Genomic DNA, 25,223 nt, shown 5'->3' with positions numbered 1-25,223 from the left:
CTGACGTCACTCATTATTTGAAACATCTGTACAGTCTAAATGTGGAAATACCTTATGTGCTCTCTAATTCAGATTCTCAGCTTGACCAGGAAATAGTCTAGTCACTTGGAGAATCTAACTTTTAATGAATTTGCATTTCAAGAAGCGTTTATGCTTCAACACACAGATGGAATAATATTTTAGGAAGGCTCTGACCATTTCACTTGATAGGGAGGTGACCAGACTGGAGTTAAGATACCTAAGTTGTGGGTGCTAGTGTTCATCCACCCAGGTACTAGCTCTGTGATCATAGTCAAGTCATTGTAACTTGGGACTTTAATTATTTCATCCATAAAATGAAAGATTTTGATTGGGAACCATAACATAACGCCTTAAACTGTAGCTTTCTGTTCTGTTTTTCAGCATAAAAGCTCTGTGGAACCCAGGACATACGTAGTGTTCTGGAAACTGTTGGAAGCCAAGTGAATGATAAAAACCTAAATTATATGATGTACTTCAGGGTACTTAAAAAAATAGAGGAATGCTGTGTGTGTGTGTGTGTGTGTGTGTGTGTGCGTGTTTTAATAGAATCGGATAGATGCAGTTGACAGGAAAATTTTCTAAAATCTTGGTTCCATAGAAATTCTGTTCCTCATAGGGTCTTTGTTCCCCTGTGTTTTTGTCTCTAAGAAATGGCCTTTGAGGAAAAGGCATGACTTGGATTGCTCAGCTATGTCCTAATAGTATCTCAGGAATTGAGGTTTAGCATAATGACTCAGAATTAGGAGAGCGGGTGACATGTAGGTGCCACTGGTCATGCCAGTGGTGGGGGCAGAGTGGGTGCTCTCATCTTTCCTACTATAGCAGCATGCACTATGGATAAGGACCTTCCCAAGAGAGGACTTGTGCAAATACTTAGGCTTCCCAGTATTGTCCCACTCCCATGTGCAAGGAAAGACCCAAGATTCTGATGACTCTCAAGCATCCTGCTGCTTATCAGAGAATTATGTTTTTTCTTCTTTCATTTGACCAGACAGTCTTGCCCATTTGCCTTTCCCTCTGAGAAGTTGTTCTTTCTTGCCTTTGCTCTTACAACTTCTTCTGGGTGCAGCCTCTCTTGTTTCATCTACTCAGCAAAATCTTCAATAATGCCACTTCTTATGCCCACTTACAGTTGGAAATACTTTCTGAATGCCCATACTTATTTCGTAACCTTCTTTTGACCCTAATCATTTGTTAAATTGCCTTGTCATTAGCATCCACAGGATGCAACTTTCACATTAGACTGCCAACTCTTTGAGGGCAAAGATGGTCTTCATCAATGTTTGGTGAATAAAAGAATAAATGCTTGTTTTTCAGCAAAGGCTTTGAAAAATGTCTATGTGAAATATTGTTAAAATAATTACATTATTAGTTCAGTTGATGAAAGTTGAATTAGGTCTATAGATTAGATAGTAGTATTGCATCAATGTTGAATTTCCTCATTTAAATAATTGTGTTAGGATTATGTAGGGGAATGCCCTTATTCTTAGAAAATGTACATGGAAGTATTTAGAGGTATAGGTGCATGATATGTGCAAATTACTCTCAAGTGGTTAAAAAGGTGTATACATATTGCATATATTTGTGTATGGAGATAGACAGTGATGAAGTAACCCAGAGAGGTAAAAAGGTAAGCCAGAGAGGAGTCTAGAATCTACTTACTTAATGTTTTATACAAGAGCGGTAGCACAGAGCACGTGAACTCTCCGGGTTATTGTGAGGCAGGCCAAGCCTTTTGGACAGTCACATGCTAAAGGGTTAAGGATAAGTGGCGGGATAATCTGGGGCAGGGCTCTGTGTGGAAGAGAAGCAGATGCACCTCAAGACACAGGCATTGCCAGAGTTACGCCTCGAGAAACAAAATAACTCAAACTGTAATTAGAAGGTGATGGGCTCCTGCCAGGACTTAAGAACGCAGGAAAAAGATTTCAGATTCACTGCAGGCTGTTTCTCCTGTGTGCTACTTACTGCCACTGATGACACAGCAAAATAAGGGGCTTTATTGGGAGCTATTTTGGAAGTTCAAACAGAATGTTTTTGGTACAGACATTAAAATACAGATATATCGGTTACCTACTGCTGTGTAACAAATTAGCTCAAAAGTTAGTGCTTAAAACAACACACATTTATTATCTCACAGTTTCTGGGGGTCAGGGATTTGGGAGAAGCTTAGCTGGTGGTTCTGATTCACGTTCTCATGAGGTTGTCGTCACTGTGTGAGCAGGGGCCATGGTCACCTAAAGGCTATGCAAGGGCTGGGGGATCCACTCCCATGGCTCTTGGCAGGAGGCCTCAGTTCCTCACTATTCGGATCTCTTCTTAGGGCTGCTGTAGTGTCCTAATGACACGGCTTCCCGTGGAACGGTGATCCAAGAAGCAAGATGGAAAGTGCAGTGTCTTTGATGACCTAGGTTCAGAAGTATACTCTGTCACTTTTGCCATGTCCCATGTCCTATTGGTTACATGAGTCTACTCTATTCATTGTTAAATGGGCTCACACAAGGCAGGGATCATTAAAAACTGTCCTGGCGTCTGGCTATAACAATAGGGTATAATTAGGGCTGCCAAAGCATAGTTTCAAAAAAAGGAAAGGAAGAGTAAATTTTATAAAAGGGCTATTTTTGTGTGTGTGGACAGGCCAAAAATAGTAGGTCTCTTCAAGTTGAGAAGAATGAATGGGTATGTTATTGAAGAATATTAAATCATGACAAGTTTAGAAAAACAAATATGATGTTATCCACCAAATTCTGGAGTGAGAAGCAGTGTTTGAAGTTTGTTTTTCTATAAAAAGGAGATATATTGTTTTTCCAGTAGGCGATAGAATGGACCCAGGAAATAGAACTGGGATTCAGAAAGCTTTAAACTCCAAACAGCTCTCTCTAATCAACCATAGTTTATTATTTCTCTTAGTCCTGCCAATTCTTTCTTTTATTGGCATCTCATATACTTCTCATTCCTTAGGCTACTACCCTGGGGACAGGCATTTTCACCCCACACCTGAATGCACTAACCTCTGCCCCAGTTTCTGTTTCCTTGGTTAGATTTTCCACATCTTCTCTGTGTTAATCTTCAAAACATCTCTTTCATAAAAAAATGCACCCTGCTCAAAGACTTGTGTATTCAACTGCAGACAAGAAAAAACCATCTGAACTCAGCCTGGTGCTCAGGACCCTTCCTCACCGAGTCTACCTACCTTTCTAACACTGCTTCTCAAGGTTCCTTAAGGGCTCCTGCTCTCCACCCTCAAGGCTCGGCTCACACCTTTCTCTTTGCATCGTGGCCCATGGTTTCCATTGGCCCAAATGCTTCTTTTTGTCCAGATGTGATGCTGAGGGCAGATTGCAGACACTGAAGTTATCAGCCAGACTCACTCAAATCTCTGCTCTAATTGTATGATTTCAGGTGAAACATTTGATTTTAGCCGATGAGATTACATATGTAAGGTGAGAGGCATGAGGTAGTCACTCTGATTTCTAGTTTTTCTTTTACAAGCTTCTGTTCAAGTTTGACCTCTTTCATGAGCCTTTGCTGCTCACATTGATTTTTCTCCCTCCTCTTAAAACTCTAGCAGTTTATTTCTACATTGACTCATTTGATAAATAATCATCTTTTATTTATAATTTTCCTTCCTAGTAAATTTTGAACTATTGAGGGCAGTAACTCTGCCTTTTAAGTCACAGTAGTCCTCACAGTTGCTTTCACTATAGAGCCTTAGTGAGATTTATTTGTGGATTTTTTCCATATGTTGTAGCTGATGTATTCATTGTAGAGTCCTTTCCAAAGTTGATGACAAGTGGGAACCAGGGTCTCCCGCAGATAATTTCTATGAGGTTGGCTGGTTAAGTTGATGAAGCTGTACCTCTGTGTTCCCACAGCATCCTCTCTGGCCTTAAAAATGGCTGCACCATGCTGTATTGAAATGGTCCTTTAGTGGCCATTCTCCGTGTGGGGTGGTGAGCTCCCTCTGGGTAGCTCAGTGCCTGGTGCCCTCAGGGCTTTGCCCAGTTTCTGCCGAATGTGAAGTGCCAGAACTGTTACTAAACACCCACTTCATGCTAATATTTAGGGATTTGGGGGGTTGTTTATGAAACCATTATAAATATATAAAATAGGATTTGAGAGTTTTTGTTAATATCAATAGCTACACACATTTAACTTACATTCTTAGAAGCTTCCAGAGTATGCTGTGGGACTGCCATGATTTCATTTTTCTTAGAAGAATATATATCTTTATTGTGGTATTTGTTGTCGGCATAATGATATGAGGCCCCCCAGACAAAAAGTATGTATCACACTTGTACTGCTTCAAATGAATAGCTGTACTTGGGAAAGTAATATGCTATTAGAATAACTAGCTGTGGGTGGTGAAAATAGAAATCTTGACAGTGCCTCAAGGAGTCCTTTTTATCAGCAAGTAATATTTCCAGGGAAGTCACATCTGGGGTTTTCTCAGCGCAACCACCAAGTGTTAGTCTTTTGGCATCTTTAATACTCTATTAATACTGTTATTTAATACTCTATTCACAGGCTCAAAGCCTCAGGAGGACCACAGCACACTATCTTCTGTCCTACATGGGCAGCCTGTCTGAGTAGTTCAGGGAAAAGCTAGTATATCCTTTATAGATAACATGAGTGATCATGAGAAATAGGTGGCCCTTGGTACCCAGAGTGGGGGGGATTGTGGAGATGTGGCTATTCTTAATCAAGAAATTAGTTTTCATTTTGAGAACTGTGAGAAGACTTTAGGGAAATGGACTTGAGGAAAAACTGGGTGAGGACACCCAAGTTATTTCTGTGTGCCCTTAATGATTCTAGGAAGGAAATCGATTGTAGAGCCAGAAACAATCATCTGGAATCATTTATTCTTCTGTTGTTGCAAAAATAAATTAGCTAGTCAACGCCCCATTATTTATTTCTCCCTAACACACTGATAGAGAAACTACTCCCTATCATCAGAGCCTAGACTCACGCATTGTAAGGATTTTGCTCAACCTGATTATTTACTGAGGTTTTTGTGGTAGCTTAAGTAGGCAGCAAGAGTTAACTCTGCCTGCTGTGTTTTCTCTTTCTAATAGGAGCACTTTAGCATTGCTAATCAGTTGTACTGATTTTCTGTTTTGATTTTTCTGTAATAATTAAGTGAATGATATGGAATGCAATCAAGTTTGGCAGTAGGGGGTTCATGCAAATGACTCTTTAATTTTTTACATCTTAAATTTTGTTAAATGGAACCATAAGGAAAGATATTTGAAGACTGAAGGCTGGGTGGATGGCTGGAGTAGCTTACCAGCCAATTCAGTTTTGAATATTTTCAAAATGTCTATTTTAATACAGCAAATTGCCACTGTGCCACCTTTTAAAAAATTGATATAATGCTATTTTTTAAAGGTGGTGTGTGTTTTCAGTTGTGCTCCAAAGTGGAAGATTATAGTGTAAGATAAGGTGACACAGCTTAAAAGAGAGAAATGAGGAAGAAAGATGTATTGAACTTTCTTCCTCCAGGGTTGACATAAAGGAAAAAAGGTGCCCACGTTTATTCATGGAAACCTATGGGAGAAAACAAATAAAATAGGGAAAGAATAGATGTAGTGCCCTATGCACTTCTGTCAGTGCCTTTACTAAACTAGATAGAAAAAAAGGAAGGACCAGCCATGCTTCTGGACAGTGAAATGTTGCATTTCTGTAGTTCTTTACAGCTAGCTCATTGGCATATTTGTGAGTTGTCTTCTCCCACCGTGTATATATCACTTTTTTTCGCCTTGGAAGACAGTTCAAGGACCATTTCTGAAGCCTCCATGCCCGCCCTGGAGGGCCTGAGGTCCGCCAGTCATGGTCAACTCCATGTCCACCGACGCCAAGCTAATGGGACCTGAATGTCTTTGCAGGGGCCGCAGGCTGCGCCCCAGGCTGAGCAGGCACCGCGCGCAGGGCGATCGGGAGGCGGGGCCGAGTCCAGGGCTCACGCACGCTGCCGCTGGTGCGGGGCGGTCCACACCGCAGCGTCTACGCCGCACACGCCGCAGGCTGTGGGTGCGACGCCGGCTTCGCAGGAACCCAGAAACGTGCGCGGCCGAGGTCAGGCCGCGGGCATTTTTGCGCTCGAGGCGGGTGAGCTCTCCGCGGCCGCAGGGCGCACGCACATGGGCCCCGCACCGCCGTCTGGGGGGGACCTCAGCTTGGACAGGGAGAGGTCTCCAGGCCCCGGTGCGCTGTCCTCCGTCCCAGGGCCTCGAATGCTGGTCCAGGAGAGCCTCTCAGAAGAATTATTTAAAGGTGCTGCCTGCCCCGGTTTGGGCCTGGGGCGAGCAGACGTCCTGGGGAGAAGACAAGCGGAAGGCGGCTGCTCCAGTTACCTGGGGCGAAGCGCACCCAGTTTCCGAGGGAGCTTTATCTTGCCGACACCTTCCTTGTGGACCTCCAGCTTCTAGATCTCCAGCGGCCTGTCCCTGCCTTCGACGCCCGTGGGTGCGCAGGTGCCTCGGGGCAGCGCCGCCAGCCTCATCCGCCCCGAGCGCCGCGGGCCCCGGTGCGTGCGTGTGTATAAAACGCTGGAAGGATTTCCTCGGCCGGTTGCTGTGAGTTTGCATGATCCCAGCCTCTCGGTCTAGCAATTCCTTGTGCTTCCGACATCGTATACTTTAATGTAAATTATTCTAGAATTCATATATTTTCCCATTTTAACTTGGAAAATGCTTTGGGAATAAGAAACCAAACGGAGCACGTATACATTTTTTAAAAGGACCGATATTTTCCTTTTCATGAGCGCACCCAGCAACTTCGCAGTGCAGTTTGATTTTTCTGTCCGCTGAATTTCAAAAGCAGCGAGGTGACTAAATTATGCTCCCCCCCCCCCCCACCCTCCGTCTCCTTAGACAAGTAAAAGTCTTCAGAGAGCCCTAAGTCAAGTGCAAAACAAGAAGGGACACCAAAAGATTCGTGCTACAATTTTTACATTAAAAGGGAACACATTGCCTTGTTTTTTTGGGTTTTTTTTTTTTTTTTTTTTGGCAGTTTTCATTGCTTGCAGCAATTTCTAACTTTACCGACTAAACATTTCTAATTGGGAAATGGATGGTTTGAATCTGAGATGGTGACTCAGGATATAAACTTTTCAATTTGGGGTAATTGTGAGTAGACGGCAGATTACTGCTGACCAGCCCTTGTTTTGTCTTTGAGGAAGAATGAAAGTTAATATACACATTTCACACTTTATTGAAACAAAACACTTATCCTGACATAGATAAAGCCATGAGACAGAGAGAGATTGGCCATATTTATTTGTTAAAATCGAACGTATTAAAGGTTTTCTTATTTTGACGTATAAGGAAAACATTAGCAGTATATTTACGCGTCTTCAGCTGTGAGATGGGGAAATAAAAATACCTACTTCTTAGGTGAGTAACTGTGAGAATTAAATAGATAAATCACAGAAGAGGTTCAGCGCTGTGTAGAGCTTGCAGTAATCAGCCGGGAAGTGTTAGCTGTTCTTGTTTATTGTCGTCGCTACTTTTTTCGTTCCTGTTTGGTGGAATAGCTTTAGTTTTATAACGTTAAGCTTCAGATTTTACAGCTTCACGGTGGTTAGTCCGTGAGATATATCAGTAATTTGAATTAATTCATAAGCCATATTTTGGCTACCTGCTGTGCTTTATATGTTGGAATTATTTCATGAGGATTGAAATCCCCTCTAAACATTTCATAGCCTCTCGCAGTGGCTTACACTATCTTAAAAGATATTCTACATATTCTACAAATGAATGATATAGTTTTCCTTTATTCCTATCAAACATTTTCTTTGGTTTTAGCCTTTGGGGGTTAGATATAGATAACTTGTCATAATGTACCTAATGTACTTGTCCTTATAAACAGTTTTGATTTTGAAGAATTTAATCCTTCATTTGGTCTGTTCTCTTGAATTTGAATGATAAACTATTTCTTAAGGTTAGGTTTTTGTTAATATTGTTGTTTACGTGTTTGTCTTAAGGTAAACTTACCGTTTTAAACCACAAGGTTATTGTTCAATAAATTTGGGTCCCAGATACTAAAAGCTGGCAAGTTCATGGTGTGGAAAGTTAGTGCAATGTCTCAAAATGTCAGGCCTCACCCAGAAAATAACTGCTTTGGTCATGTAATCTGGCCTGTTGTTGCTAGTTTACCAACAAGCAGGTTCATTTTAATTATTTACTTAGTTTTAATTAGTTATTGCTTATTTTCTTTTTAATTAGTAAATGGATTGGCTATTTCTAATTCCAGGTCCATTTGCATAATGATTTTTATATAAAGTCATTTTACACAGTAGGACAAACTTTTCCTTTGTACTAAGTGCTGAGTCCCTGGAGGGGAAGAGACGGGTGTGATTCCCAGGCGCATGCCATCGCACCTGTTACACACCAGAGCGGCCCTGGCACATAGTAGGTGTCCAATAAATGCCCGCAGGTGACTTCATTTGAGTATCTCCTAGGGACCTTAAACTTGATGTATCTAAAACTGAACTGAGGCTTCATCCCCAGAGGAGGAGGGCTTCTGTGCTTCCCGTCTCAATGCGGGGCCACGTCCACTCAAGGGGCTATGCCGAAGTCCCTTCTCTCTCTCTTCTCATTCAGTCACCAAGTCCCATTGATTCTACTTCCTAAAAATGTCCCAGATTCACTCAGTTCCCTGCAACTGCAGTGTTGCTTCCTTAGTTCACCCCATGGTCATGCCTTATCTGATCTCCCTCTAACAGTCTCCTCCTTCAGGTCATTCTCCCCTGCAGCCAGAGTGACCTTTCTGATGTCACTGTACCCTTTAGGAGCTCTCCCTTATCCTTGGCTGGAGTTCACATAACTTTGCAATGGCTTATAAAATCATTGTGATATGCCCCTGTCTCTCTTTCCCACTGAACTAAGTTGAGTCCCCTAAATGCCTGACCCTCCCTCACCTTCTGTTGCCTGGAATGTTCTCCTCCCCCTTCTATCTCCTTTGCCGCCTTGTTTTGCAAATACACCACATTGCTGTTTGTTTTTCTATCATGGGCTCTTCCTCTCAATAATACGAGGTTCGTTTTCTCTAACACTGACCTTCAAACAGCTTTACGCTTTTTTCTCAACACCTATATGGAAACCTCTATAAAAGAGCTGGTTTTGTTTCTGTTCAGCAGATGGGAAAACTGAAGCACTAGATATAAGAAATATATGTCATAATTATGAAATTATAAACATCTTAATGGGCAGGGACAGGAACTGGATCTGTACTTTATGTCTGGTTTTTGCACAGTGCCTAGAATAGAGTAGATATTCGGTGCACATCAAATGAATTATTGAGTGACCCTCAGTTTGAGCCTGAGGTGCTTCTCTCTCGAGTCAATGGAGCCTCTGTTTCATCATTTATGCTCTGGGACCAATGAGGCCAGGTTCTGCTGCGAGCCCTCTTCTTCTAGAATGGAAATGTGCCTGATGAGAGGGTCTGGAAGCCGGTGTTGCTCTGAGTTGGCCGGGTAGATTCCTTTAATGTTAGCTGGCATGGATGAGAAAGGCTTTTGTTGTGGTGGCAATTATTGATGATTTGCACATTGTAGTAATTTACAAAACGGTGGCCACCCTGCACAACATTAGAGACACCTCTCTCTCCTGGACCATGAAATCTGGTGACCCGTCTGTTTGAATACATGGCTCGTTATGCATGTTTCACCCTGGTGACAACTGGCACCAAATGGCTGCTGTACTGAAAGGAATTCTGTTTGGGTCATTTGAATGCATCTCTCATTTGAATTTTTTTTTCCTTATAGGTTGTTCTTCAGAAAAAATGGTTATTTCTTTGAACACATGCCTGGGCTTTATCTGTTTATTTTTATGCCACTGGATAAGGTCAGCGTCGCCTCTGAATCTTGAAGACCCTAATGTGTGCAGCCACTGGGAAAGGTAATAGTAACCTTAGGAATAATTTCTGATAAATTTCTTTATCTACTATCATTCTCAGTCTGATACATAAAATTAGAATTTGACAAGAGATTGACAAATTACTTTTGTGTAAAAATCATTCATTATAGCTAATAAATCGGACAGTATTATTCACCTGGGTCTTAATAGAATATATATTATGCAAAAAAATACACCTTGATATATTGATTTTTACACTGGTGCAATTGTAAGATTCAGGGAAATCATGAATCGTTCAATTAAAATGACCTTTGTAAAGTCCTGTCCCCGTTCTGAATCTCTTTGCAATAATTTGGGGGAGTTAGACTTCTGGATGGGAACCAATGAGAGAGCAGTGGAAAACAGTATGTAAAAATGTACTAGAAATGTATGCATAATAAAATGGTGCTGTAGGCGGCCTGAAAGGGAGACATGATTTCTGGAGACACTGGCAAAGCCACATGGGGGTAGTGTCACCTGAGGTGCTCCTGAAGAACGGAAATGAGGCGGTGGCAGTGATTGGGAGGGGTTCTAGGAACCAGCAAGACTAGAGTCAGTATAGAACTGGAGGAGGGCAAGATTGAATTGATTGTGTGAGAGCAGATGATGTCATGTCCAGATCGGGGCAGTTGGCGGGAGGAAATACAGAGGAAGTACAACACTATAGGCCATTCTTGGGGATCTCATGGTCCCTCTTGGAACACAGAAATAGCACTAACCATGTGAGGGTGCAGGACAGTCATACCCAGTCTACTCTGCTCTGATGCTCTGCTTGCATTGCTAAGAAAGTGTCCTTACCCAAAAATAACATTGCAAATGCAAGTTTTTCAGACAAATAGGAGGTGTTAAGTACTAGAGAGTAATATGTGTTTTAACGTCTGTTAAGTGCATTGACATCAGACTTTTGGTCTCTTTTCCTGTCACCATCAGTACCGTGATTACTGCTCCACAGAGCACACACTGTAATCACAGTTGTCACCCGCTGGTAGGATGCACCAAGCTCAGAGCCTCTCCAGCACAGCAGCTCTGTTATTCCACAGACACACTGGTCCTGCACTCACAGCATTATTTTTCGGTGAGGGCTCATTCCCATCTCCATTGGCAGTACTACAATCAGGATAACAAAAATATATTTCCCTGATCTATCAGTGGAGTTCTATGTCACTATGAAACTTTAAGCTGTAGAGGAATTATATATATGTAATAAAGTTCTATATATTTGTAATATTTACTATATTATACAGAATGTAAGAGGAGGGACCTATTAATGATCTTTATATCGTCAAAGCACCTTCATAAAACATTTCGCCAACAAAGTACATAATATTTATTAAAGTAATAAAAATGAATCAATTAATACATGCATGGGTACATACCAAATTTAGAAAAGGGAGAGCCCACTGTTGGTTAAACTTCTTGGAGGATGATAGCTTTGGACTGGGAGGAAGAACAAATTTATAAGATGCCATGAAATAAAAATCAACAGATTTGGTAAGACATGGACTATAGGATGCGAAGGAGGCAGAAAAGTCTGAGATTTAGAACCTGCCGTGTGAGAGAGTGGAGGTGTCACTGCACGTGTGGAAAGATTAAAGGTAGAGAACTGATTGGAGAGGAAAGGTCAGTGTGGTTTGCCCTGTTGTGTCCATAAGGTCAGTGTGAAATATGGGCCTGGAAGTGTGTGGGAATGCAGATTCGGGAGCATGGTTCGGTGTGAGCCGATGACTGCTCTGAGGGAAAGGCTATACAGAGAAGGAATCCAGGACTTCAGATAGTCCAGCCCCCGCTCAGTCAGAAACGTTTTGTCCTGATTCCTTGCTCAGTGTCTGACCAAAGTTGCCAACACGTACTTGCATCATTTTGTTGACCACTGATAATACCGAGTGTTTAAAACCCTGCCTAGCTTATGGCATGTGCTCAATAAATAATTGTTGAATGAGCCTTCACCTACTGATAGGAAACAAAATGACTAAGATGGACATCAACTGGGAGGCAGGGAGAAAGAGAGACAGAAAGACAAGGGGCATGTTCATTTTTAAATGTAATATAATTCCACTGTTGCACGAGTGATTAGAGTAACCTCTAACATTCTCACTAATGGAGTGGGAAATTGAGCATGGAAAAATAGGGAAATGATGGAGATTTTTTTCCTGACTGTATTTTTTTTTTAATATTATATGAACTGCTAGAAGGAAGGATCGACAGCTATAACCTTCTTACTGATAGATTTCCTGTTACAAGACTAGATAATGATTCTTTGAGGAAAGGAAAAAGAAAGTGGAATTATTTTGACAGGTGTGGAGAACAGAGCATGATTTAAATGATCAAATAAAGGTGCAGGTGACATGTTCTTGCGTATTTTCAAAAACTAAAATGGGCTTGAATTGAAATGGGGAGAGGATGGGGCTTCAGGGATGAAAGTCTTGGCAGTAGGGCTGAAGAGGGCTCATTGTAGGCTTTCCCTATACTAAAAACGCCCTGTACCCAATGGCTCTGAGCCATGGGATCACCTAGAGACTTGCTTCTCCGAGTGTGGTCTGTGGAGCTGCGTCCTGGGCATCACCTGGGAGCTTGTGGGAAATGCAGGGTCTCAGGCCCCATCCCAGAACTATGAATGATTTATGTTCCTTCTCCCCATCCCCTCTCCCTGTTCAGTGAGGCTAAGTCCTTCCCTCCATTATTAAAAAAATATGTCTTTATTGATTTCAGAGAGATGAAGGGAGAGGGAGAGAGAGAGAAACATCAATGATGAGAGAGTCATTGATCGGCTGCCTCCTGCACGCCCCCTCCCCCGCTGGGGATGGAGCCCGCAACCCGGGCACGACCGGGAATCGAACAGTGATCTCCTAGATTGTAGGTCGATGCTCAACTGCTGAGCCACACCAGCTGGGCTTTTGGGTTTTTTTTAGGATGCCTCATTTTAATGCGGCATTTCTCATTCTCAGAAATTGTATATAAAATGAAATTAAGGAAAATTAAATCATTTAAAATACACAAGGGGTACATGTTATTACAGGAATTCTGCACAGCATCCTTTCGGCAAGTGGATAATTCCATGAATCGTCTGTTCCTTCTTCCCATCCCCTCTCCCTGTTCTGTGAGGCTAAGTTCTTCCCTCTGTTGGGGTTTCTTCTAAGGAAGGCACAAATGAAGAGAAGACATTCTTTGCCCAGCCAACCCCTTGGGGGTGGAACACAGAGCCGGTAGTAATTGAAGCAGCAGTCCCGAAGCAAGCAGCGATAAGAAATGATGATTATTACCATATCTGATTAAAGTAACAAGATAATTTAAGCAGATAAAATGCAATTAACCACTTTGGAATGTATCCAAGTGATGATGGCTTATTTCCCCCTGTTCTTTGACCTTAAATTAAATCTTGCTGGGGTTTCTCCCCGGATAATACTTAATAGGTTAAAATCACAGTGATGATATGTTTTCAGTGTGTTGAGAAGATTAAACAAACAAGTGGGAGATAAAGGGTTTTGCATCTGGATGCTTAAAATAGTGCAGGATTGGGACCAGATTCCTTTCATACCAGTTTGCCTCTCTCTCTCTGCTCTAGTAGCTTCAGATGTTCTAGTGACATCTGAAAGGAGCCAGAGGGCAGGACGGTGTCTGGGGGTCGTGATGTTAGTGCTGTCTCTGGACTGCCCGCTATATGTGGGGCTCAGTGTTGCTCATTTGTGATGAAAACGGGATCAGACTAGATCACCCATTTTCAACCTTTTTCATCTCACAGCACACATAAACTAATTACTAAAATTCTGCGGCACACCAAAAATACATTTTTTGCCAATCTGACAAAAAATAGGTATAATTTTGACTCATAGTGGACGGCTATTGTTGTGTTGGCTGTTGTCATTTTTTTATTTGACAATCCTAAGGGAAAAGAGGTCAGTGCCCCTGACTAAATAGGTATTTCATGTTTTAAGAATTCTTGTGGCACACCAGTTGGAAATCTCTGGACTAGACCATCCTACTCTGTAACTTTTGGAGCAGCTGTTGATGAAGGTGAAGTTGTGGACTGTTAGCACAGGCACTATTTAAGTTCAAACAGCAGCCCAGGCATTGGCCAGAGAAGCAGTGATAAAGACCAGTGGAAGTGGGCCAATTATCAAGGACATTTCCCTTCATGGTACCAGCACATAGCTTCTAGAAAATGGCCCCTAGAAAAGTGACAACTTAGTTATATAACAGTAGATGGCTATTGAGTACATTAGGTGTAGTCATTTAGGGAGAATTTGGCAGTCAGAATTTGAAGACTACTTACTAACATGGAAAATGTTTATGATGTATGTACTCATAAATTTAAAAACTAGGTTTCAAACTCAGGTGCATAGCATGATTATAAGAATATAAAAAGAAAAGAAACTAAATTAAAATAAAAAACCCCTAGAGACAAAAGAAGTGCAGTAAAATGCTATTGATGGTGATGTATGGAATTCTCTCATCTCTCTCTGTTTCTTAAAATTGATTTTCCAAATTGTTGTAGTATGATTAAGAGAGAGAAAGATTGTATAGCACAGGAAAAAATGTATATAAAAAAACACACAGAAGGCACAAGAAATTTGGGTTGGCAAAGCTTAAAACCCTTCTCCTATAAACTTCAAGTGGAAGCTTCAGTTTCCCACCAAAGTGGAAAGTAATTCATATCCAGTCAGTTATTGAGTGTGAGCCTCTGAATAGTTTTAATATGGAGTCAAGATGGAAAAGAAATGCTCAAGACATAGTGAACTTTATGCTCCTATTTTCCCCAGCCTGTCTATATGTCTCCATTAAAGCCATATTCCATTATTTTCAGTATTTACAGGCTGGCCTTTCTTGAGAGCTCTTTGAGAACAGGAATTGCATAGAATTTTTTTGATAAATATTTATTGAGTTGGAATCCTAAATGGTTTGGTTACCCTTCTATAAAGAACAGCTTTTTCTATCCTCAAACCAGAGAAGCGTCCTGCAAACGTACACTGTTGGGGAGCAGCAAGTGGCGAGAAGAGGAAACTCCTGCACTTTCACATTTCCTCTTGTTTAAGCACTCTTCTAGGCTGCTAGAAATTAGTGAAAGTATTTTTCATGTTTGTTTGTGGCATCAGTTCCCCCATCCACATCAGATGGGATGTGTTTGGTCAGGATCATTTGTTGATGATCATGTTTGCTCTAAGGCATTCAGACCTTAACATACCATGTCCTTGGAAATTTTAGGAAAACTGCATCAGGTCTAGTTCCAGCAAACTAATTTAGTTAAGCTAAATTAGTACCGTAGAAACAGTAGAATGCTTTCCCCCTCCCTCCCTCCCTCCCTCCCTCCCTCCCTCCCTCCCTCCCTCCCTCCCTCCCTCCCTCCCTCCCCCCCTCCCTCCCTCCCTCCCCTTTCCTTCCTTTCTTTTCCCCCCCAACTGATATTAATTTAGAGGGGTTTCTTTCCTATTCCTATAGCACACATGGAAAGCTGCTCTGTTTTGCTCGCGGGCAGTGTAGGGCTGCACCTATACAGCAGCTCCTACACGGAGGACGCTCAGTTCATTTCCTTGCAGTGGGATGGAGAGATGGTGCGGCAGGCCTCAGAGTTTAGCTGCCCACAGCAGCTGGACAGGAAGGAGAAAAAATTGACAAGGAAGTCACAGAGTTTGCATCAGGACTCTGTCTAGGGGTCTGAAGAAAATATTAATAGCTTAATGTGAAATTTCATTCCAAGAACATTTATATTTTCTTGGAGGCCTCTTGCTTTACCCAGAAGGTGTTATGTTGCTGATGTAGGCAGTTGTGTACTCTACGCTCCTCGGAACCTGTTCTTGCAGGTAACAGCATCACCGATTAGAGTAGAATGAAGTAGTCATCTAAAATGTGGTAGAAATTCAGAATGCCACGTGGGAGGGGATCTTCAAGACCATCTCTGGCCCCCTGGTTTTAAGATGTGATAATCATAACCCAGGGAAGTGAGATTATCTGCCGAAGGTCACCCAGTTTCCCAGTGTCAGATCAAGATTATAACCCGGACTTCTAACCCAGTGATCTTTTCAGTAGGGCCTATTGCAGCTGCCAAAGATTTGCAGAGGAACCCTAAATTTGCCTAGAAATCAAGTTGCAATGTCCCAAAGAATGAACACAAAAGTGTACGTAGTACAGTTATTTTATGGGTGTCCTATTGAAGCCTAAGTACACAGTGACTAACAGACCAGCTGGGGAGAGAAAGCGCACTGTTTGCGAGGCCCGCTTCACATAGTTTTTCAAAAGTGAAGGCTCTGCCCTATATCTAATCTGAATTCTTTGTGCTGAAATTCTGACCTTATTTTTCCTGTACCCTCCCTAGTTGATAGTTCCTTTTAATGAACTTGGGCTATTGATTTGTAGCAGGTGAGTCCATGATTGCGGCCCATTTTGTTTGTTAGTGTGAACTAAAGATTTTAGTGGAAATCTTTAAAGGAATGTTAAAAAAAAGAAAGAAAATAAATTGTTTGGAAAGGAGGATTCTTTAGATTTTCCTGTAAGCAGGAACTCAAAGCTCTTGAGCGTGTAATGATAGACTGCCTTAAAATGCAGAAGTACGGGACTGAACATTGAAAGCTCTTTGTATTTCATGGTTGTCTCTCACCCACGTTCTTAGGCCCGGACGGGTGCATGCGTTTCCTTTAATAAGACGCTGTTAGTGAAAGTGTATTGGAAAACAAGCTGCCTAGGTAGCCACGGGTCTGCTGTGATTATTTTAGGCTAATTGTCTCAGCCAAGTGTTTAGAACCGGTTTTCGAGACTTCTTTGTAGTTTTTATTTAGAGGTATGTATTCTTCCACTGCCCGTGAAGTGGGGCAGGCGCACAAAAGCAAGTTATTCCAAGTTTCAACCCAGGCAATATACTGTTCCTGATATTCCAGAGTCGGTAGCAAAATGTACTCTGTTGTGAATACTCAGACTGTCTCTTTGCTGATCACCCTCATATCTGCGTGCAGACTTAGATTGAAAACTTTTTTTGTGAAAGGTTTTGGTTATCCCTGGACCCCTGGGGTGAGGGGATGGAATTAAATACAGAAAAACATATGGTGATATGTTTTAAATTTAGGAATATCAAAGTTTATGGTGGTTAGTAAAAGGGAATTTCTTTTGAAATTTATAGCACAAACTCTTGTCTTCTAAAGATATTATTAATATTAGTCCTTTTTGGGTTCTGGTTCAAATACAAACCTGTAAAAAACGTGGAGATTCTCTGTTAAGTCAGTGTGGAGTTGCAAGTGGAGAGAATTTAGCCTATGATTGTTCTTATTAAATAGCATGTAATTAATGTAAGAAAGACAAATACTGATTCCTTATCTTTCCTCTTCTTTTCAGCTACTCAGTAACTGTGCAGGAGTCATACCCACATCCCTTCGATCAAATTTACTACACCAGCTGCACTGACATTCTGAACTGGTTTAAGTGTACACGGCACAGGTAATGAAAGCTCAGATATTTGGGAGTTGGCCAACTGGGGAGGAGTTTGATAACAGTTACTAAATACTTGAGCAGGAGTATCCATTCATCTAGTGAATAGTCACTGCTTGCTGTTGTCCTAGCCTTGTTTCAAATTGCAGGAGATACAGGAAAACAAAAAGGTTGTCTGTGCCCTTACGGAGCTTACGGAGAATATATCTACCAGTTACCGTTGTTTGGCTAGCAAGAACTTATCCAGCTTTTGTGATGTGCATATTTGGGGGAGACACTCTTAAATATAAACATCACCAGATATCAAGCAACTCATACCCCAGCATATAAAGGGTGTCCCAAAAAATGTATACACACTTTGAAATATAGAAGGATCTATGTTACCTTAATTTCACTTGTAAAATACTTGTAATATGAGTGGTGGGTCTAGACTGGCTCCTACCGATTTGTGCTGTACTAAATGATGTTGTTATGCTCAATGTCATTTCTTTAGAAAGCTTACCTTGACCATTGTGTCTAAACTAGCATGCCCTCTAGTCCCTTACTTGGGCTTTATTTTTCTTCACACCATTTAATCATTACCAGTCATTATTTGATACATTTATTTGTTTAATGTGTATCTTTACTTAAATTCTACAGGCCTGTCTTCCCTAGTAGAATGTAAGTTCCTTGAGGGCAGGCTTTCTGTTTTTCTGTTTTTTCTCACTGTGAGTTATTTCTCCAGTGCCTAGAACAGTGCCTGCAATATAGTACGTATTAAACATGTATTATATAAATAAATCAGTGAATGAATGAAGCTTTAGTTAAATTCAAGGGTTTTTTTGTCTATAAGCCTTCTACAGGGTAGGGTGAAACTAGGTTTGCTTTGTGAGTATGCAAAACACAGTTTATTCTTGTATTATTAGTTATTTATTATTTTATTATTTTCCATATGAACAACTGTAAACCTATTTTTGCCCCACCCTGTATTTTATAGTGGGATGAAGTTGCATTGTCAGAGAGTTTTAAAGGAATTTTCTGAATTTTTCCTTTAAAATATATAAGTAAATGATGATTAGATAAGTATCTTATATGAAATTAATCAATACTTTTCAAGATATGTTAAAATAAGTGAAGTCATGAAAATATGGAAGTCATGAAACTTCTGTTCCCTTGAAATGAAGTATAAGTTGGCTTAAATGGGCAATCTTAATGTATTCTTAGCCAACTGATAAGAGCTAGCATAATATTGGTCAACAGAAATACTCCATGTTTCTTCTGAATTATTTTGGAGTACTTTGCTTTTAATACCTTTATTATATTCAATAATCTTTGTATTAAAATATAAGTTATTTATTTCTAATCAACTTGCAGGTCAAAAGAGGTAACAGTATGCTTTTTCCTATATAGAATCAGTTATCGGACAGCCTATCGACATGGGGAAAAAACTATGTATAGGCGCAAATCGCAGTGCTGTCCTGGATTTTATGAAAGCAGGGAAATGTGTGTCCGTAAGTACAACCTTCTTCCCTGTGAGGTTCACTTCTTTTTCCAAGTGCTGGTTTGTCTCTGTTCGTGGCAGCGGAGAAGAGGCCTGGGGAGGTGGGGCATCTCGGATCAGCCCCTTTCAGTCTCAGCTGCTGCTTCCTTGCTTTGTGTATGGAGGGAAACATCAACTCTGTTCCTCTGTCCTATCAAAAATCTCCAAACGAATGTCACTCGAGGAGAAAACAGATACTATGGAAAGATGCTTCAAGGCCGGATGTAGTAATGTTAATCACAGTTCTTCAATACATGTCTCTTTGGAAATGGGTCAAGAATTCATTAGATGTAGGTCACAGAAGAGAACAGAGATAGAACTTTCCTGCAGCAGCTGACCGGAGTCCTGAGTCAACTTCTGAGAGGCCAGCACATTCTTTGCTGGTGAACAGAATGGTGAGGCTCATTAAAAGTAGAGGAGCTTTCACAGTAAGAAATGACCATAAGTCTGGGTCACAAAGTAGACCTTTCTTCATTGTCATTTTCTTTCTTCCCCTCCCTTCCCCATCTCACCAGTTTATTCTGAGATGTCTTGAGAGAAGTTTGATATTTGATGATACACTTTAGAAAATCCTAGACTATCTATCATGTAGGATGCAGTTTGCAACTGAGGTGTCTTACCATTGTGCCTAGAACATGTATAAGAGAGATCTTAAAAGTGATTTTATTCAAATGTTTTGGCTCAACACAGCTGGAGGGGCACCTTTGCTTTCTGAGCTGAGACACTGGTGTTGAGTAGCATAGACAGAGACAAGGTTCTGCTCTGATTTGAAGGCACTAGGAATGATTGGACACATCGGGGTTTAAGAGTCTGCAGAGCTGGGGGATAGCACCACTCAGCTGTGTGACCTCAGCTAAGTTATCAGTACCTCTTTGAGGCTCCTTTGAAAGAGAAGGCAGCAGGGAAAGAGGAAAACCAAATATGAGATGGACTGACTCCATCAAAGATGCCATAGGCATGAGCTTACAGGAGCTGAGCAGGGCTGTTGAGAACAGAACATGGCATCACTCGTTCACAGGGTCGCCAGGAGTTGGAGCCAGCTCAGTGGTGCATCACACACGCACACACACACACACACACACACTAAAAGTAATATTGCCGGGTCAAAGGTATACACATATTTCTAAGATGTTTGGTATGTTTCCAATTTATACTCCCACCAGCAGTATATAAGGATGCGTTTTTTATTTATACCCTGTGCCAGTTTTTTTCTTTGCTAATTTTTCTTAATTTGCATGTCTTTGATTAATAATGATGCTCAATCAGAGAAATTCCATGTTCATAATGAAACATCTCAGAGAATAATCATGACCTGATATCTGTGGCCTAGGCCGATGGGACATTTTCAAAGGACAGCACCTAGTGCACACAGAGCGGAGAGTGGGGAGGCCTGGCTGGCCAGGCCGGCCACTCCCCAGAGGCTTCGGGGTGACATTATAGTGGTGCCTTTGCCAGTGTTCAGACTTACAAGTGCAACTGTCAGCATACTGGGAGAGTAGTTCTATCTCCCAGGATTTATTTCTATTCACCCAGGTCATAGGAAATAACTACATAGTCAGGATGCTGATTCGTTAAGTTACATAGAGCCTGAGAGGTGCTTGGGCTTGTCTTCAGGCCATTGCTGGCCCGTGGGAAGCTGGATTGTACTGGCAAGTTGTCACGGGGAGTGTGAATCCGAGCAAGGTCAGTTAAAGAGAGTTTCAGTGCTTCCATAGCCCAGCATCTCTGTCTCATTCAATAGTACAGCCCCTCTCAGACCGTCATACCTGAAAATTATAGTGGTAAAAATAACTTCTTCATCTCATCCCAGATAGGTTGCAAGGTGTTCTTCTTTCTTCTTACTGCTTGGAGGGACATCTCTGGCATTTGCCCCTAAAACTCTCCTTTTCTAAGACTTCTTGGCTGGCCATCTGCCCCTGGAGACTGAAACATTTTTCCTTTAGATACGTTAATATATTTAATCAGGATACTGTCTGGTCTCAGAGGCCTGGGAGCTATTTGGTCTCTTTAAGGGTATTGCGCATCTTCACTCGGATGTCTCGATTTCACAGCTTAACCCAGAGCACAGTCAAGCTTCCCTTACTTCTTTGTTCTTGGGGTTGCCTGTAGTAAATCCGGGCTCTTAACAGCTGGCAGTGGGGAGGCGCCCCTTGAGGGTAGAGCAGGAAGAGAGCAACATGATTTTTGGTTCTGCTTTCAAAATCTTTTCCAACTAGGTTTTGCTGCCAGGCACCAAGCATAGACACAGTATTTAACTGTTTATAGTTACCAGAAGGAGTTGAAACACAGGAATTGGTTATAATTTTAGTTTAATTTTTAGTAGTCAGTTTACCTAGAAGGCAATAAAGGATGCTTTAATGGAAATGCTTGTTTTTGAAAAAAGTTTCTCCTAGGCAGCAGTAGTAGCTCCTTCTGGAGAGCAAGCCCGGTCTTCCCAGACCTCTCCACCCTGCTTCATCCTGCCCAGGATGATACATTTCTGCCAAACCCTCAGGCTGTGTGAAAGCTGCTGGTCTGCAGAGCACACTTGAGTAACAAGCCTGTGAGTCCAGAAGAAAAACGTATGTCATCAGGCAGAAAGAACCAAAAAGGAGACTGGACGGAATAACCTTTCCTAAGAATCTGGTTGGAAAAAAGAATGGATTAGAAAATTTTCCATAAAGAAAATATTACAAGTCATGAAGATGCCTATGATTCCTTGATGAGGTTTTAATCGGTTTATAAAATTAAACTTTTATGTTTAATCATCTTCATGGTTGCTAGTCTTACCTAATCTTGTGTTTCATTACTTTTGATTTGGAGAAATTCAAATACTAATGAAGAAATGCCCAGAGGAATGAAATGGTTTCAGTGTGTATGTGTGTACATTTGTATGTGTATACATGTATGTTGTATGTGTATACACATCTGTGTATATATATATATGTGTGTGTGTATACATGTTTTAAAAATTGAGATATAATTGACATTTAACATTCTATTAGTTTCAGGTATAGAACATAATGATTCAATATTTGTATATATTGCAAAATTATTACCACAATAAATGTAGTTAACATCCATTGCCACACATAGTTACAAGTTTTGTGTTTCTTGTGATGAGGCTTGTTAAGATTACTCTCTCAGCACCTTTCAAATGCACAATACAGTATTGTTAACTATAATAAAGATGTTGGACATTACGTCCCCAGGACTTATTTTATAACTGGAATTTTATACTTTTTGACCAGTTTTACCCATTTCACCCACCCCCTGCCTCTGGCAACCTGCAATCTTTTCTCTGTATCTGTGAGTTTGGTTTTTATTTGTTTGTTTAGATTCCACACATAAGTGGGATTATATGGTATTCGTCTTTCTCTGTCTGACTTATTTCACTTAATGTCCTGAAGGTCCGTCCATGTTGTCACGAATGGCAAGATTTCACTCTTTTTTTATGACTGAATAGTATTCCAGTATGTGTGTGTGTGTTTATCTCACATATTCTTTATCCATTCATCCACCAGTGAACACTGATGTTGTTTTTATTTCTTGGCTGTTGTAAATAATGCTGCAGTGAACATGGGGGCATATATTTTTTTCAAACTAGTGTTTTTGTTTTCTTCAGATAAATACCCAGAGGTGTAATTGCTGCATCAGAGGGTAGTTATATTTTTAAATTTTTGTGGAACCTCTGTAGTATTTTCCATAGTGGCTGCACCAATTTATATTCCTATCAACAGTGCCCAAGGATTCTAACAGGTGTGAGGTGATATCTCTTTGTGGTTCTGATTTGCAGCCCCCCAGTGATTAGTAAGGATGAGCACCTTTCATGTATCTGTTGGCCGTTTGTATCTATGCTTTGGAAAAATATCTATTCAGATCTTCTGCCCATTTTTTAATTGGGTTTGTGGGTTTTTTTGCTATCAAGCTGTATAAGTTCTTTCTATATGATTTGCAAATATTTTCTCTTTTTTGGTAGTTGCCTTTTCATTTTGTTGATTTTCTTTGCTGTGCAGAAGCTTTGTAGTTTGATAGAGTCCCACTTGTTTATTTTTGCTTTTGTTGCCTTTGCTTTTTGTGTCAAATCCAAAAAAACATCACCAAGACTGATGTCAGAGAGCTTACCAACTGTATTTTCTTTTAGAAGACTTATGATTTCAGGTCTTACATTCAATTTGTTAATCCATTTTGAGTTGATTTTTGTGTGTGGTGGAAGATAGGGATAAGTTTTACTCTTTTGAATGTGGTGTCCGGTTTTCCTAACGCCATTTATTGAAGAGACTATATACGCATGGGTTTCTTTCCAGGCTGTTTGTTCTGTCCCACCGATCTGTGCTTTTATCCAGTATCATTCTGCTTTGATTGCTATAGCTTTGTAATATAGTTTGAAATCAGGAAGTGTGATGCCCCATCTTTGTTTTTTCTCAAGATTGCTTTGGCTACTGGGAGTTATTTGTGGTTCACACAAATTTTAGGATTGTGTGTTCTATTTCTGTGAAAAATGCCATTTGAATTCTAATGGGATTGCATTGAATCTGCAGATAGCTTTGGGTAGTATGGACATTTTAACAATATTAATTCTTTCAGTTCATAGCGTGGAATGTTTTCCCATTTATTTGTGTCTTCTTCCATTTTTTCATCAATGTCTTAGAGTTTTCCAGTGTATAGGCCCTTCCCCCCGTTGGTTCAGTTTATTTCTAGGTACTTTATTATTTTTGATGCAATTGTAAATGAAATTTTTCTTAATTTCTCTTTCTGATAATTTTTTTATTAGTGTTAATAATTAATTTTTTACTTACTGAAGTTATAAATCCAAAACCTCATTGTTTCTTAAGCTAAATTTAGCTTATAGATGTTTTACTTACTAGTCTCACAAATTTTAAAAAACACACTAAGGGGCCTTTGACTAATGTTTTAAAATATAAACACCATCAAGTTTTTAAAATGGAATTTGTATAATTAATAAATTTAATTTTTATTTTAAGTAACCCAGCTTCCAGTCTGGCAAACTGTTCTTGTTGTGCTTAAGTACTTTTTGTAAATGTAATAAGTTCAACTTATTGATAAGGTGAAATCTTAAGTTCTTTTTAATGTTGTATTATTGTATTTACGACTTTAAAATAACATTTCTAATCAATTATTGCACTACAGATTTAAAAAATTAAAATAGAAGACTGAACTCGTATTCTAACAGGCCACATTCTTTTAAATATTAGAAATATCTTTTAAAATCTAAAATTATAAACACTACATATTTTGATTCTTTTATACATTTCTATGTTAAATTTAAAATATTCACAAGACTAAAAGATGATTAACTTATAAGCAAATAATTTTGGCATTTCTTTTTTTGATTCACTTTTAAATAAAACTTTGGTGGTCCCTTCTGTTTGTGAAGTTAGTTATTTTTAGATTGTAGTAAAAAAAATACATAACATTAAATTTACCATCTTAATCGTTTTTAAGTGTCCAGTTCAGTGGTATTAAGTACATTCACATTGCTGTGCAGCAGAAGTCTAGAACTTTTTCATCTTTCAAAACTGAAACTCTGGGCATAGGATTCCCCCTCTGCCCTCCCCACAGCCATTGGCAACCACCTGTTACTTCTACTTTTTGTTGCAAGGATTTTGACTACTTTAGTTATTTCATACTGAGGTTTTTTGACTACTTTAGAAATCATATGGTATTTGTTCTTTTATGACAAACTTAGTATAATATCCCTCAACCTCATCCATGTTGCAGCTTGTGACAGGATTTCTTTTTTAGGGCTACATAATATTTCTTTTTAGTTTTCTGAAGTTTCTTAAATACCAGAGAATAGTGTCCTTGATTACTATCTTGATGGAGCATACTGCGCCCATTGTCTGTTTTAGATGCTGTATCTTGTATCACTGAGATTTAAGACATTATTTCCTAGGGCCATGTGTGTTTTTGTTTCAGTCATAGGGACAGGCTGGGGGATGAAGTGAGACTGGTTTCTCAGAAAGCCACAGAAATGCTGATTAGAAACAACAGGTGGCAGTGGAGAGAGAAACTGGAGGATTTCAGGGCTGGTAAAGGAAATGGTTTGTGACTGAGACTTGAATAACAAATGCCAGGGGGAAATCAGTGGAAGGCCCAGGCTCTTACCCTCACCAACGTGACGGGAATCCACTCTCTCCTCACCCCAGAGTTCCACAGGCCCCCTCTCCCAAGATCTCAACTGTGTGCAACTCCAGCGGTGGTTTGGAGCCAGGGCAGCTGCTTGTCTTCTCCCGTGACCCCTCACCATGAGCAATGAGGAGAGAGAAATAATCTCTGGTCCTGTGGAAGTGAGGGGAGCTGTAGGCAGCCCAACTGAAATGTAAATGCTCTGGTCCATGGGAAGGAGCTGAGACACACATTCGTGATCTCCACGG

General features: G+C 40.5%; 1 protein-coding gene across 1 annotated transcript in view; it reads left to right on the top strand.

Annotated features, from left to right (window-relative positions):
- MEGF10 (multiple EGF like domains 10) overlaps positions 1-25,223 on the top strand; it is a 155,520-nt gene that overhangs the window by 28,975 nt on the left and 101,322 nt on the right. Inside the window, exons 2-4 of the mRNA XM_081131156.1 lie at positions 9,788-9,920; positions 17,235-17,336; positions 18,717-18,817. Of these exons, the coding sequence (XP_080987282.1) occupies positions 9,805-9,920; positions 17,235-17,336; positions 18,717-18,817 (319 nt within the window). The 5' untranslated portion in view covers positions 9,788-9,804. The remainder of the gene's footprint in view (positions 1-9,787; positions 9,921-17,234; positions 17,337-18,716; positions 18,818-25,223) is intronic.

The sequence above is a fragment of the Miniopterus schreibersii genome (genome assembly GCF_964146895.1).
Source record: "Miniopterus schreibersii genome assembly, chromosome: 3".
Lineage (NCBI taxonomy): Eukaryota > Metazoa > Chordata > Mammalia > Chiroptera > Miniopteridae > Miniopterus > Miniopterus schreibersii.
This window is presented reverse-complemented; position numbering and strand designations above follow the sequence as displayed.